This window comes from Neopelma chrysocephalum, unplaced genomic scaffold (assembly GCF_003984885.1).
Source record: "Neopelma chrysocephalum unplaced genomic scaffold, ASM398488v2 Primary Assembly neopelma1_63, whole genome shotgun sequence".
Taxonomy (NCBI): domain Eukaryota; kingdom Metazoa; phylum Chordata; class Aves; order Passeriformes; family Pipridae; genus Neopelma; species Neopelma chrysocephalum.
The window spans coordinates 801,868-816,268 of record NW_020897720.1 but is presented as its reverse complement, the minus strand read 5'-3'; the positions used below and the strand labels follow the sequence as shown (position 1 = coordinate 816,268).

The 14,401-nt window shown below is 47.0% G+C and overlaps 1 protein-coding gene across 3 annotated transcripts in view; it reads left to right on the top strand.

Annotated features, from left to right (window-relative positions):
* The window catches only part of UBE2D2 (ubiquitin conjugating enzyme E2 D2), a 31,899-nt gene that overhangs the window by 5,740 nt on the left and 11,758 nt on the right, over nucleotides 1-14,401 (top strand). For 2 of the 3 annotated variants that reach the window (XM_027682340.1, XM_027682339.1), the window contains exons 2-5: nucleotides 8,284-8,347; nucleotides 13,162-13,193; nucleotides 13,285-13,362; nucleotides 13,454-13,559. In XM_027682340.1, coding sequence (XP_027538141.1) covers nucleotides 8,284-8,347; nucleotides 13,162-13,193; nucleotides 13,285-13,362; nucleotides 13,454-13,559 — 280 coding nt within the window. Of the gene's footprint in view, nucleotides 1-565; nucleotides 709-8,283; nucleotides 8,348-13,161; nucleotides 13,194-13,284; nucleotides 13,363-13,453; nucleotides 13,560-14,401 lie in introns of those variants that run through there. The other variant, XM_027682341.1, reaches the window with a different exon arrangement.

Sequence of the window (14,401 nt, the reverse complement as noted above, 5' to 3'; positions counted from 1 at the left end):
GCGGGCCCGGCGGCCGCTGCGGCCCCGCGGGGGCCCGGCCCGGCCCGGCCCTTCCCCGCGCTGGAAGTTCCGCCGGGGCCTGTCCCAGCGCTCCGGATCGCGGCCCCGAGCACGGTAAAGCTGTCACACGGCGCTGTGGTTTAGCTCTTCTAATGGAGCTGTGCTACCGCCTGAGTCATCCCGCAGGCTCCGAGGGGAAGCTACAGCCTTGCCTTCCCCTCCCTGGAACCCTGCTCTGTGTCCTGGCCTTTTGGGAAAACGCTGCTGCCCAGCTCCCCTGCTGTCTTAAAAGTGTTTGCTTTATCATCAGTGTCTTTTACCAGGAAAAAAAAATACTCGGGAGTTATTGGAGTCCAGTTGCATTTCCTTAGTGAATTTGTATCCTTTTCCCAGTGAAATGTGTAGCTGTCAGTTTGGAGTCTGTATATAAGGGTCAGGTGTAGAAAATAGCTGTCCCGTGGTGTTTCTGCTCTCAGTGACTACCTAAATCTAATTTTTGTCTAGAACCAGCTGCCAACCCCCCAGCACCCACTTCAGCTCAGTTTGTGGCCCTGTTTGATTTTCTGTGTGCTGTCGGGTCTGTGTTAACATCTCTGCTTTGCTCGTAGGTTACCTTGGAGGCTTTGTGAAGCTTCATGATCAGGTTAAAGCTCAGGTGGAGAAGAAAATGGAAGAGAGCTTGAAGCCTTACTTTTGCTCGTGGAATAGGTAGCACTTGGAAGGGGAGGATTTGGAGTGTGGTTTTAGGGTGTTGGATTTTCCAGCTGAGGGTCCGGGACTGACTTACATAAGGAAGTTGTGCTCCAGCTGAGTGCTGCTTGTCTGCAGTGTTCTGTCCCTTACTTTAGGGATCCCCAGGCTCCTGTAAGGAGTGTTCCACAGTGTTTGTGGGCTCACAGGCGTTTGGGAATACTTTTTCCTTCTCGGGAGTGGGTCGATAGACCTGGGAGGTATGGCAGTGGATGCTGAACAGGGTAAATGTGGCTGGGGGACACACCGGGCTGTTGTGGGGACAGTGAATCCCCTGTCAGGTAACTCGGGAAAGCTGCTTGGTTGTACTTCAGTGCGAGCTGAGGGTCGGGAGTCAGCGCTCTGAGAGCACTTGTGTTTCCAGGCTGGTTTGTGACAGGAGAGGAGCTGGATGTGTTGAGTCTTTGTTAACGTTGGGTGCTTGTGGACTGACTCTTCCTGCTGCTTTTTGAGGATTAAGAACCCCGAGGGATAATGAGGACTGTGTAGGGTTATGAGAGTCTTCAAAGTGCCGAAGCAGTGCTGTGTGAGCTCTGCAAAGCACCAAGAGTTTCAGTGCAGTGAGTGTGGTGGTGGCTGTGGAGGAGAGGGAGGTGATGGGGCTGGAGGCAGCATTTCCAGCAGAAAACCTGTGTGGAGGGAAATAAACTCGCCTGTTGTAGCAGCCCAGGTGCTTTAAAAGCTGGCTGGGAGTGGAGCTCCAGGCTGGAAGGAGCACTCTGAGTTGCTGTGGGTGTCTGGCCTTGACTGCTCCAGTAATCATGGCTGGTTGTTTACGCTCCGGCTATTTTAAACCCCGTGGAGAGCTCTCCTATCATCATCTCCGGGTTGTTCTGGGCTCTGGGAGTGTGTGGTGGCCATCCCTGTCAGGATAACGAGGGGACAGACAGCTTCTGACCTTTGCTGTTGCAACTCGTGGCAAGAGCAGGAGCCTGCAGAGTGTGGATCGAGTAGGAATAATCCCGGTGGAGTCGAGCACAGAGACGGGATGGGAGGGAAAACTGCTGCTCTGGCTTTTTTTGAGGGTGGTATCAGTCATGGTATATCAGTGTGCAGGGCTTGGTCTGGCCATTGGACCTTGCTCTTGGCAGTTTGGGTTTTGTAACGAACCACAAAGGCCTTTCTGTGACGCTTTTTCCAAAATTTTTGTGTCCTCGGATAACATAGGGATGAGAACTTGAAAAGAAGGAGAAAATCCCGAGAGTAAACCTTTGATACAGTGTTACCTGAAATGGCCTCTTGCATGTTGGGCTGCTCTGGGCTGGAAGAGGGGGCCAGAAAAAGGAGTTTACACCGGGTGAACAGCATTGTTGCTGGTGTGTGAGGCAGCAGAGGAACCTGCAGGGTCTGTCCCAGCCTGTCCCTGTGGCACAGTTGCTCTTGGGATTGTCCAGAGGCTCATGCTGGGATAACGTGTGTGCATGGAGCAGCAGCTGTTCTCTGAGCAGATGCTCCAAAAGAGCTCAGCCTGGGTGAGACCTGCTCTCAGATTGCTGCCTGTGTTACTCACTGCAGTATTTTGGGCTGTGGGGCTCCAGATTCTTGTTTGGGTGCCTTTACTGGCTCGCAGGCCTGAAAGTTGAAATCTTTTCTTGTAGAAACGTTTGGGGTGTAAGCAGGGCTGCCAGGCAGAGTCCCTGGGATAACAGTGAAGTGCAGCAATGTAATTGTTGTTTGTACATAACAATTATCTGTCTTATCATGGGTGAATTCATAAGAAATGCAGAGTGAAGCAATCCAGGGGCAGGATGGGAGGGATGCAGGAGGGCCAGAGTGAATGGCTTCCATTTTAAGGTTTAAGCCGAAGCACTTTGGATTCAGCCACGTCCCCATCTGTGTTGCTTATCTGTAGGGAATGCAATACCTATAACTGGATAACTAGGGCAGCGTTTGGAGTTCTTTGAATGGGAGAGCAAGGGAAAGGTTAGCTCATTGTCTTTCCTGGGCTCCCCTGTGTGATCGACGGGTGAGGGGGAAGGGAAGGCAGCAGCTGTGCCCGAGCCCTGCTCAAGTAAAGCATTTTCTGTAGCAGAGGAGTGGTGGATTACTGTTGCTTGTACTGTAGAGGCCCAAAAACCAAGTAATGCTTCACAGAACTAAACTCTGACTTCCATTAGTTCCTGCTCAGCTGTGGAGGAGGGTGGTGGTAGTTGCTGTAGTCCTGGAGTCCAGAGCTGCCTGACCTCTGGGGATGCTTAGGCATCACTTCTGCCAAAATGAGCCCTGCCCGTGGGTGGGATGTGAGGTCAGTTGGTGTGCAGAGTTGTAGTTGTGCTACCTGTGCTGAGCAAACTCGGTGTTATTTCAGTGCTCCCAGTTCTGTACAGCAGCCAGTGGGAGCAACTGGGTTCTTCCGTTGGGCCTCACTGTGTGCGTGGAGCTGCCAGCACAGCCCATCTGTGTTGGAGAGCTTGTGTACAGGGAAGGCTGGGAGGCTTCTGTTAGCTGGAGAGATGTTTTGATACTCAGACTCTACCCCAGGAGGAAGTTATACATCGCTTTGGTCTTCTTCCTGTGAAGGCTTTGAAAAAAATAAAGAAGGAAAGGTGACAGTTACATCAGAGTGTGTTTATAACACTTACCTTGGTTATTGCTGTAATCGTGAGTCTTTTCATGCTGCTCAGTTGCCTTCTGACTTCTACAGTCTTGGAAGGAGTCAAAGTTGGAGGATCTGAGCCACTGCAAGCATTGCGAAAGCAGTTTCTGTCAAAAGGGAAGGATTAAAATGCTGCTGTTAATCAGGATAGCAGCATTAGAATGGCAGATGCTCGGGAATCGTAGTCTGCAGGCAGGAGAACCCCTATGGATGTGGCAGGGAATTGGTGGCCTGACCTTGGTGCACACGTGAGAGCACTGCCTGGTGCTGCTGTGTGAGAGGAGCTGAGGGAAGTGCCAGGTGGAGCCAGGCTCTGGCACCTGGCAGGGAGGTGCTGCTGGCCTAGGGAAGGTGCAGAGCCTGTTCCCACCCTCCTGCCCCGCGGGTCCTGCACAGGGACTGGCAGTGCCTTCTGTGGTCCTCAGGTGAGGCTGGGTGTGATCCGTTCGACTTTGGCCCTGATTCCCTATTGCTTGGCTCTGCTCTGTTGGGAGCTGGGAACAATTCATGGCTAAGTGGCTGCGAGTTCCTTTTTGGTTACATAAGTCAGGATTTTGTAACATCACCCTACACTGCCTGTTGCTGAAGGGTTCAGGGGCTTGGGGCAAGTAGACTTGCTAAAGGCAGATGGAAAGCTTGTTTCACTCACAGCAGCAACCTGAGGCAGAAATGAGGTTTATAATCAAGCTAATGATGTGGTCTCTGAGTAAAATAGAATGTGAAAGTAGCTCAAACTGGAGCAGGGTGGAAAGCCCATGGAGTCCAAGCTAAGAGGACTTTGCATAATCTAGAGGGATACACCTGGTATGTTGGAGTAGATTTAAGGAGCTCTGCTATGTACCAAATAAAATTGCTGGAGCTGACTGCTAAAGGGTGCTGACTTTTTACTCACCTGATTGGCTTCTTGAGGTTGCCAGTTAGGTTGGTTATTCTTACTGAAGGCTGTATTAGCATTAACTTAATCCTTAAAACTAGTCTTCTGGCCAGAGCAGGTTTTACCAGGAATGTGTTAGACTGGCGAGGGATTTGTTGTCTATAGGAATAAATTTGAACTTCTCTAACAAATGTCTTTGGAGCTTACAATTATAATAGCTTGAAACATGTGCAGGGTTAAACTTTGAGACCTAAACCACTTGGGTTTGGTAGTTCTTTGAAAGCTTCTTGTGCAGTTTGTGAACTCCTGGATTGAGGTGTGTTTTCAAGGCAATATAGAAGCTCCTGGGAACAGGAGAACTGTAGGAGTGTAGGGATGAGTGTGGGGCTGAGCAAGGCTGGTGGCACTGGTTTGCCTGTGAGCCCTGAGGCCTCGCTGGCAGCTGATGCCTTTCATGACTCGAGAAGCACAGCTGGGGGGTCTGTGGCATGAACACATTCCATCTCCTTTAAAATGCTTTCATGGAACCCCTGAGTAGGAGTTTAGTTTGTTGGGAACTTTGTAGCACATTTAAATCCCATTTTGGAGCCTAAACATCAGTTTCTTGTGTGACTTTTATAGTTTTTAGGGTATGTCCTTCGTGGATTTAGTTATAGTAGTTGCATTCAACTTGGCCTTTGGGCAGGACACCTTGAACCTTGCTTTGTGCTGTGCTTCCACTTCCTCATTTTTGCTGAGGGACTCATTAATAGCTGTGAGATGGGTCAGGTTAATGGTAGGATCGACAGCAGTGGGCCCAGCCCTGGGGGTGTTTTGCTGTAGGGGAGGTGGCAGAAACTTTAAATTCTATAGGATGCCTTCAGCTGGAAAGCCAGCTCAGGGTGAGGCAGCCCCCGGGAGCTGAGTAACTCAAACTGGAATTTGATCTAAAGCCTGCTTGAGTCTTCACTTGTAAGCTTCTAAAGCAAAACCTTCTTCGTGTGCTTAAGGACCAGAAACTGTCTGGAGTGGGAACTGGCTTCAGATTTTGTTTTAATATCAGTGTGGTCAAGATCAGGCTTGATCACTGACGAGCCAGACTTCCTGGATCACAGGGGAATAAAACAGTTTGGGATCAGATTCGTTCAAGTTTGTAGATGGTACCAGACTGTAACTGAACCCACCACGTGCTATGAGCTGCAGTTTTATGGGAACTCTGGAGTCATTTGTTCTGAGTTACACAAACCAGCTGGTTCTCAGTCTCCCTCAGCAACAACATCTGGAAGCAAAGGCCTCGCTGGGTCGAGTGTTGTGCTTTTGCAGTGCCTTGGGAACTGCGAGGAGCCTGCAAAAGACAAAGTAACCTCTGGGACAGGTTTGGCTCTGCAGCAGCCATGGGTGCTCTTCTGTGTGTGCCTGGATAGATGCAGCTCCATTCCTGTCCTTAAACTTGGCTCTGCAGCTCTGACCAGGGAGTAGTGGGAGTCTTAGAAGCAGCTGGAAGGGAATGGTGTGTTAAAGGGATTATCCATGCCCTGCCAGGAAATCCATTTTGCCTCTCTGGTGGGCAGAGGCAGCTGGTGCCTGCGCTCCAGAGGGGTCTTAAACTTCCTCATTGCTCTCCAAGCTGTTGTTCTCCAAAATATGGGAGGTTTTGTGTTGCAGGGGCTTGAAATGGGAGTTGGTGCTAAACTTTTCCAGGCACAAGGAGCTTACACATTGCTTTTTACAGAGGCCTTTTAATCTGTGATGTTTTACTCTGTGAATTTGTAGAGCAGAACCTGAAATGCCACCTTGTCACTGAGATGAGTGGTACAAGTGCTTGTTGTAAGTCATGGCTTTCCACTGAGATAATACCCAGGGCTTCAGAAAACCAAAGTATTCCTTTCTAACTGGAACTGGAGATGTAGGAAATGAAATAGTATTTTGATGAGAAATGGAGCTGCTACTACCTGAACTTCACTGCTGCCTCTGTTGGAGAGTTACCCTGTGGTCCCACTGTGGTATCCAGTGTGGTGAAGCCCTTGGTGCATTTGGGCAACAGGATACAGGGGGAATGTCAGGGCAGCTTTATGTGTATTCTACTAACTGGTGGAGTGTGTGCCCAAGCTCCTGTTTGTAACCATTTCCCCTGTATAGTAGGGAAGCTGCATGTTGTGTGTTCATAAATATAATCCGTGGTGGGCTGTGGTCCTACATGGAGAATGTGGATTCTTACAGTTGTACCTTCCTAGTCTTGTGTATGCTTTGTATTGCTGCATAAAACAGGATGAGAAGTGGCAAGGAATATTTTTTAATGAGTGTGTTTGTGGTTTTGAATACCATAGCATTAAATTGTCTTTTCCAGAAAATTAGAGTCCAGTAGCATTTGGAAGTGGACTGTGTTCTATACAACTTTAGGAAGAGTAGGTGTATTCCTGTTTTTAAGTTTTCATGTGGAGACTCACTTCATTGGCTGGACTGACCCGAAGGTGTGTGTAGTGTCTGCACCTTCCTGTGCTGCTCTGGTGGTGCAGGGTGTCTCCTGGCTTGCTGCTGCTGGAGCAACTCCAAAGGGCTTTTGGAGATGGCACATGGAGCACTGGAGATGTTCTCTCCACCTTCAGGATGAAGGAGGCTCTTGAGCAGGTGCTGCGTGTGCAGTGCCTGCTCCTGCCCAAGTCTGTGCTGAAACACAAAGTGGAAGAAGCTCAGCAGGAGCTCCACAAAAGCTCCCATGGACTGATGAGTCAGGAGATTTCCAGCTGGGCTCTTCAGCAGTTGGGAGCTTCTGAGAGCTGAACCAAACCTGTGTGTGTGTCAGGGAATGTGAAGCTTTGGATCTGCATTGCATCCAGAGGGGGAAACCCAGAGACTTACCTGTTTGATGGAAGACAACATTCCGGGATTGTAACTGGAGAGGGTTTGCTTAGTGATGGCCTCCCAGTTCCTGGGAAGTAGAAGCTGGAATTCCCAGAGATCATCTGTTCAAGAGCATAATCACTCACTGCCTGTAAATAACAAAAGGCCTTTAAGTGACAAACCTCTTCCACTCCTGCTATCAGCTTGTCTTAAACATTGTTCTTAAATGTTTTGTCTGCCAAAAGCCTGGTATGGAAACTTCACTGTGGACTGTTGCTGGGAGGTGAAAAGCTGAACACAAAGCACAATGGACTGGGGACAGCATGGAAGTGTTTCCTGAGCACGAGATTTAGTTGTAATCCTTGTCTGATGTGTGTTCAGCTTTCTAGACTGAGCTAGGACAGAAAAAAGCTGATATGTGTGGGCCTATCATGCAAAGCAGGTCAGTGGCTGAGCCAGAAATGGGGCAGGTAAAGTTTGTCTTTAAAGTTTTACTCTATTTTCACTTCCCAATAAACATCCACTTCCTGAGAAAATGGCTAATGTGAGTTGCTGGTAACAGTAATTCTCTGAACTGTGCTAAAATGTTGCTTCAAATTGAAGCTTGGTATAATTCAGGAGTACTGTGAATTACTCAGCCCACTCAGACTCGTAATGGGATTTCTTCAGAGGAAAATTTGACTGACACAGCCACTGAAAAGTGAGGGTTTCCATTCAGGTCTGTAGGTAGGGAAGGCCTTGTGTTTTATTCCATTTCCCCCTGCCCCGTGGTCACTGATGTGTTTGTGTGGAAGTAAACCAGCCCCAGGTTACTGGAGCTGTGTGTGCTGCAGGCAGGCTGTGGAGGTGATAAACTGGATCACTGTAGCTGGAGCAGTCTGGGAACTGTTACAATAGAGGGGATAAAATAAGGCTGATACAGAGAGTTGTTGGATTGAGGCCACCTTATCTCCCTGTGACCTGGGGACAGTGGAGGATATAATACCTTGGTAATGCTGGGACAGTGCAGGCAAACCCAACAGACCCTGGGACATGGTGAGATTGCTGTGACTCTGGGTCTGGGCAGCCTGGACAGGTCACTGAGGCAGGTGCCAAATGTGGCTCCTGGGTTGAAGATGCAGCTTTACTTTCCAAAATCCTGGCTGTTAGTTTTGTGATGCTGCCAGAGTTGCCACCAGCAGCTTTTTAGCAATAACATGGTTGTTTTTGAAACAAACTGAACTGAACTCTTCCTGTTTTGTAGGAGTTGAACGATCTGGCACGTGATCCTCCAGCACAGTGTTCAGCAGGGCCTGTTGGGGATGACAGTAAGTATCCTGCTCTCAGCAGACACCTGCACTCTGCCACTGCTTTCCTTCTAAAACGGGATGTCCAGCACCTCAGCAAGGAGAACCCTTCTATTTCTTCTGGTTAGAGTACTAGATACTGCTCCCCATCCTGATATGAAATTTGTTGCTCTTCTGTATCCCTTTAACACCTTCCTTGTGTATCACTGATGCTGCTCCCGCTCTGTTAATTGGACAACTCGATGCATATCTTAAATTACACCTTTTGAGTTAACTGTTCTGGAATTCTGGATGGAGTTAGAAAACCTCAGTAGCTCTGTGGCCAAACCAGCAAGCACCTGCCCACAGCTTTCTGCACTTGGATATCTAAACTGTACATGGTGCAGTCATGTGTTCTTGTAGGACTAAAACAATCTACTCCCAGGACTCCTGCTAGTACAGCAAGGTCAGGGTTAGCTCTGTTTTACACAGCAGTTAGGTAACACTGCCTTTTTTTTTTTTTTTTAAAGAGGGTTATATGTAGACCTTGGGGTTGAGAGGTGAAAATGTTGATAAATTACAACTTGAATCATGAAGTAATGTTGGTTGGGTTTGGTTTTGTTTTTTGAATTTATAGGCAGGATTTCAAGCAATTTCACTCAGTTTGGAATCCTTCTTGTGGCTTTCTCAATAAGCAAAACCAGAATGTCTAAACTCTGCTGTCATGACTAACCTGTGGCCTGACTGGGACGTGGGTGCTTAGGTATGAGGGAGGAGGTGCAGGAGAAGCATCCTTAAATCACACACTTCATCAGGAACCATAGTGACAGTAAAAGGGGCAATAACTTCAGGCTGACAGTAGGTTTAGGTTGGATATTGGGAAGAAATTCTTCCCTGTGAGGGTGGTGAGGTCCTGGCACAGGTTGCCCAGAGAAGCTGTGGCTGCCCCATCCCTAGAAGTGTCCAAGGCCAGGTTGGATGGGGCTTGGAGCAACCTGGGCTAGTGGAAGGTGTCCCTGCCCATGGCAGGGGGTGCAACAATATGATCCTTGTGGTCCCTTCCAACCCAAACCATTCTGACTCTGTGTTTGTAACCTGTGCCCAGATCAGTGTGCCCTGCCAGCTCCTGGTAAGGGACAGCCTCAGACAGTCTCTTTGGCCTCCACGTCAGCTGGTGTTTGCTGTGCCAGGCTGCTCACCTGAGGTGTGATTTGCAGTTGTTCTGTCCTTTTGAAGCTCGAGGAGGTGTGTTTAGCAGGAAAAAAGCAGCTCTTTAAAATCCTACCCTGATTTTTTTTGTCTAATGTTGATTTATAGTAAGAAGATCTTCTGTCATCTTGTGCCTGTATTTTGGCCCAGGGAGGGGAGGACAAGATACATCGTGTGACTTGACTTCAGGCTGTTTGTGTGGCTGGTTCTTACCTTAGTTGTAAGTGGTGTTCCCCAGTCTGCTTTGATTAGAATCATGGAATATCCTGAGTTGGAAGGGACCCACAGGGATCATCCAGTCCAACCCCTGGCCCTGCCCAGGACACCCCAACAATCCCACCCTGTCCCTGAGAGCGTTGTCCAAATGCTCCTTGAGCTCTGGCAGCCTTGGGGCTGTGACACTGCCCTGGGGAGCCTGGTCAGTGCCCAACCACCCTCTGGGGGAAGAACCTTTTCCTGAGATCCAACCTAAACCTCCCCTGACACAGCTCCAGGCCATTATTAGCTGTGAATAAGGCACCTTAACTGATGTCCTGTACATTATGGTGGTTTTCATTGAGAGGCCTTTAACCTGCAGCAGTTCTGCAGGTTGTACCATCATCTTCATTTTCACCAGGAAGTGTAAAATTATACTTGACTATTTTTTTAATAGCAACATCAAACTCTTGTCATAGCTTAGGTGAGCAAGATCAGTAGGATGTTTGCAGTGAGACAAGAACACTTGCAAATCCAGCTTTTCAACGTGGTTTCTCACTAATGTACTGTCAGCAAAGCATCCAAGCTCCTGGGAGATGGGATATTTAAGTAGGGAAACCCTCCAGCTGTTTGCTGAGAGCTCTGAGCTCAGGTATCCTTTCTGAAAGGAAAAAATTAGCTACCAAGATCTTTCTGAATCATTTCTGAACCATTCAGCAGTTCTGAAGTTTATAGAAACTTCCACATTCCTACAGAAATGTAGGGCTAGATTAAAAAAAACCCACTTGAAACCTGAGAATGAAAATACTGAAATTAGTGGGGGTGTTACTGTTCAGCAGAACTGTCAAACAAGTGGAAGCTCGGCTTGGTTTTGAGAGTGTTTAGCAGTAGGGTCAAGCTTTTAGTGACTTCACAACTTATTTCTGCTTTCCAAATAGTATTTCAAAGAGGTTTGTAGTTTCATGGAAAAGAAATGACTAAGATGGAGAGCCAGGCTGAGGCTTTTATTCCCTTAAATTAGCAAGTGCGATTTGTGCCACGATAAACTGCTTTGTGGTTTCCAAAGCCTTATCAAAGGTGATGACGATTGTCTGGCAGAGAAGGTGGAAAGTTACTGCTGAGCACAGAAAGCTTTAAATTACTAAAAGTTCTTCTTGTGCCACCTTTCTGAAGGACCTCTAATGAAAGACTTTAGTTGTTGAGAGCAACAGTTCGGGGGGTGTGTAAGTGGATAGCAGTGGCAGCAGCAGCAAAGTGCCTTCTCCCAGATCCCTGTGCTCCAGGTGTGCCTCGGCTGCCTTGTCAGAGTGACATTTCCTGATGTTCAGGACATGCTGTACTTGCAAAGTGCTCTCCTGTGGCTACTTCAGCTGATACAAACTGTCCCCAGCTATAAGTGTCTCATCCCTGTAGTTCATAAACTTTGGGAAGAGCTGTTCCTGCCTTGTGAACTGTAGGAAGGGGATTTTCTTGGCAATGGAGTTTTAGCCCTTTTCCACCCACCTCTGGCCTGTGTTTTGGAAATGCGCTTGGGACTGGATGACATTGGTGTGCTTCCAGTGGCTTAGCTATTCCAGACATGTACCTGTGCTTACCTACTGAAAGTCAGCAGCCCCTTACTTTGTAAATACCTTTTTATGGGTGATTTCAAAGGAAAGAATCAATTGGAATAAGCTCTGCATGTCAAATCCATCTTGTCGTTCATCAGACTTGTCCTGGATATTGTGAGGATCTAAAGCTTAGGTTAAACAAGCTTTGCTTGAGTCTGGGGTGGGAGCTTTCAAAAAGTTAAGATTCACTGTGGAAATGTTTTTCTTTCTGGTTTCTTGTTGGGTTTAAGACAATAGATGGTTATTTGAACTTCTCTTTTCAGTGGTGCCTGTGTGTACTCCACCAAATCTCCTCAGCATCTACTGGTGCCTGTGAGATTTTTGGTGGTTTTGCTGTGACTGGCCACAATCTTCCCTATGGGGTTCCTGCTGCCCCTTTGTCCTCTGCTCCAGGTTTCTCCCTGTGCAGGTGATAGGCACTTCCTGGGAAGCTGGCTGAACCCCTTGAAAGGGGGGGAATGCTACCTATGGACACGTGATCTGTTTCTGTTTCCTGGCTCTGCATTGAATGTAGTTTCTCCAAGGCTGCTGCATCCAAGCTCCTGAGAGAGGGGATATTTAAGTAGGGAAATCCATTTATGGGCTGAGGGCTCTAAGCTCAGATATCCTTTCTAAAAGGAAAAAAATTAGCTGCCAAGATCTTTCTGAATAATTTCTGAGCTGTTCACCGGTGCTGAAATGTATAGAAACTTCCACATTCCTATAGAAATGTAAGACTAGATTAAAACAAACCTGCTCCAACCCAACACTCATTTCCTCTGTCCTTGCAGGGCTGTTCCCACTTTGCTTTTTTCCTTCTTCCTTGTATGACATCATTCCCAGCTGTAATGCCTGTACCATGTGTAATTAAAAACTGCTCATGCTAGATTAGAACAGGTAGTACCACTCCTGACTTCTGGCCCAGGTAGTCTTGAAGCTGTAGATACCAAACATCTTGTGTCTGGAAGACTTCCCTAGCAACAACTGGAGTCACCTCCAGCTTCCCAGTCTGAAGGTGCCATGTAGCTACATCCATGCTGAGGGGAGCTTCCATGGCCCTGTTTCCCAAATAATTTGTGCTCCTTGCACAGGCACTGGAGCCTTTGGAGATGCAGGAACTCCAAGAACTCTGTAACGTACCTCATACAGATTATCAACTTGGATTGTTTTCCTTTCCAGCATAACAACATTCTTCACAAGTCCTCTGTGTGACCAGATTTATGTTCTCTTGGACAGATGCATATGAGTGAGGTTTAACTTTAGTCCACTTAACCTAAAGTGTGTCCTAGCACATTCTGGTCCTGAGTCTGGAGCAGACTGTTGCTCCTGCATTCTCTTAAGACATTGCTTTCTGCTGCTTTAATGAAATCTTGAGGCCTCTGTGGAGAGACTAAACTTAAAAGTTCAGTGAGGATAGCAGTGGCTTAAATTACCTCTGTACATGTGGTGTACACAGAGCTTGGCCTTGTTCTCTGTGTGACCAGGGCTCTGAGAGGAGAGCAGGTATGAGCTCATCATGTACCTTTTGTTCTCACAGGGCAGTCATGGAAACTTGGTTCAGCTGCTTCATTAGAAACTGCAGAGTTTAAACTCACACTTTTGGGTCTGAAAAGTTGCCTAGGACTGTCTGGATTTCTATTGTCACAGGATTTTTGCAGGGCATATGTGTGGTACCACAGCAATCCCGGGCTGTGGAGCATTGAGTACTTTGCCCTGTGTCTGTTTAATTCCTTGGCTCCCTTCCCTGCAGCCTTTCAGAAGGCTTTGTTTTGAGAATAGACTTTTCTGTGCTGCTTTGTCTGGAAGAAAGTAAGATCATTACTTGAGCTTCTCCAAACTGAAGTAAATCTCTCTCTCTTTCAGTGTTCCATTGGCAAGCTACAATAATGGGACCAGTAAGTATGAGAGAATTGATGCTCATGGCTTTTTATGATGGGTTGTCTTGTAATAACTCCTCAAGCTGCAATGATTCTTTCTCATTAACAGAACGACAGTCCCTATCAAGGTGGAGTATTTTTCTTGACAATTCACTTCCCAACAGATTATCCCTTCAAACCACCTAAGGTGAGTGGCTTCTACCATAAATCCATCCGTTACCATGTGGTCTGATGTATATATTTGTGAGCCTACACTGAAAATTTTCCTTCTTCTGCAGGTTGCATTTACAACAAGAATCTATCATCCAAATATTAACAGTAATGGCAGCATTTGTCTTGATATTCTACGATCACAGTGGTCCCCAGCACTAACTATTTCAAAAGGTACCTCCAATGCTCATTTTAATTTTACTCTGCTGAAATGAAGTACTGATTTGGGATGTAAAAACTGCTGCATTCCTGCTGGCATCAACCATTTCTGTGGTCACTGCTTCAGTCGTGTGACCCTGCATGGAGCTTGCAGCCAATTCCTGAGTGTAGGATGCTCGGGACATCCATCTGCCCTGGGGCACAGGGAGACTCCTCAGCTTTGCCAGTGGATCAGATAAGTCCTACTACACTGAGTACACACTTCTGCCACCTCACCTCAGAGTCTGAACACTGACACTAGGCTTAATTTTATATATTTTTAGTTAATGATAATGAAAGACTTTAATGTTCAGAATACACACCAAGTAAAATATGTAAGGGAGCAGCTGTAGTTTTTAAGAAGTTATAAACTTGTCTAATTGTTTGTCATCTTAAAAGATCCTTTTTCAAGGAAACATCATAACTCCGTGTTGGTAGCTTTTAAACAAAGCTTTCAGTGACATGCACTGCTAAAGCATGTTATAAAACTTAACTAGCTTGCACTATCTTGACTTTTTTTAGCTAAAAATATCTTGGACCCTGTGAGCTGAGTTAGTGGTTAGCTTGGAATGTATCCTTTGCCTGGTAAAGCAGTATTCATATTTAATATAAATGAGGCTTTAAATGCTTGAAAGAAGACCCAGGTTGGAATTTTATTGATTTTTCTGGCTAATGAAACTGTAGATTTATAAACTTTAGATCAGGTTTGTAGGTCTAGCCATGGCTATTTAGGAATATTTTGGGTCTACCCTGTGCATTTACCATGTCTCGACTCCTCTGTTTTGTAGCTTCACACTGTCCTTGTGCTCAAACGCTGC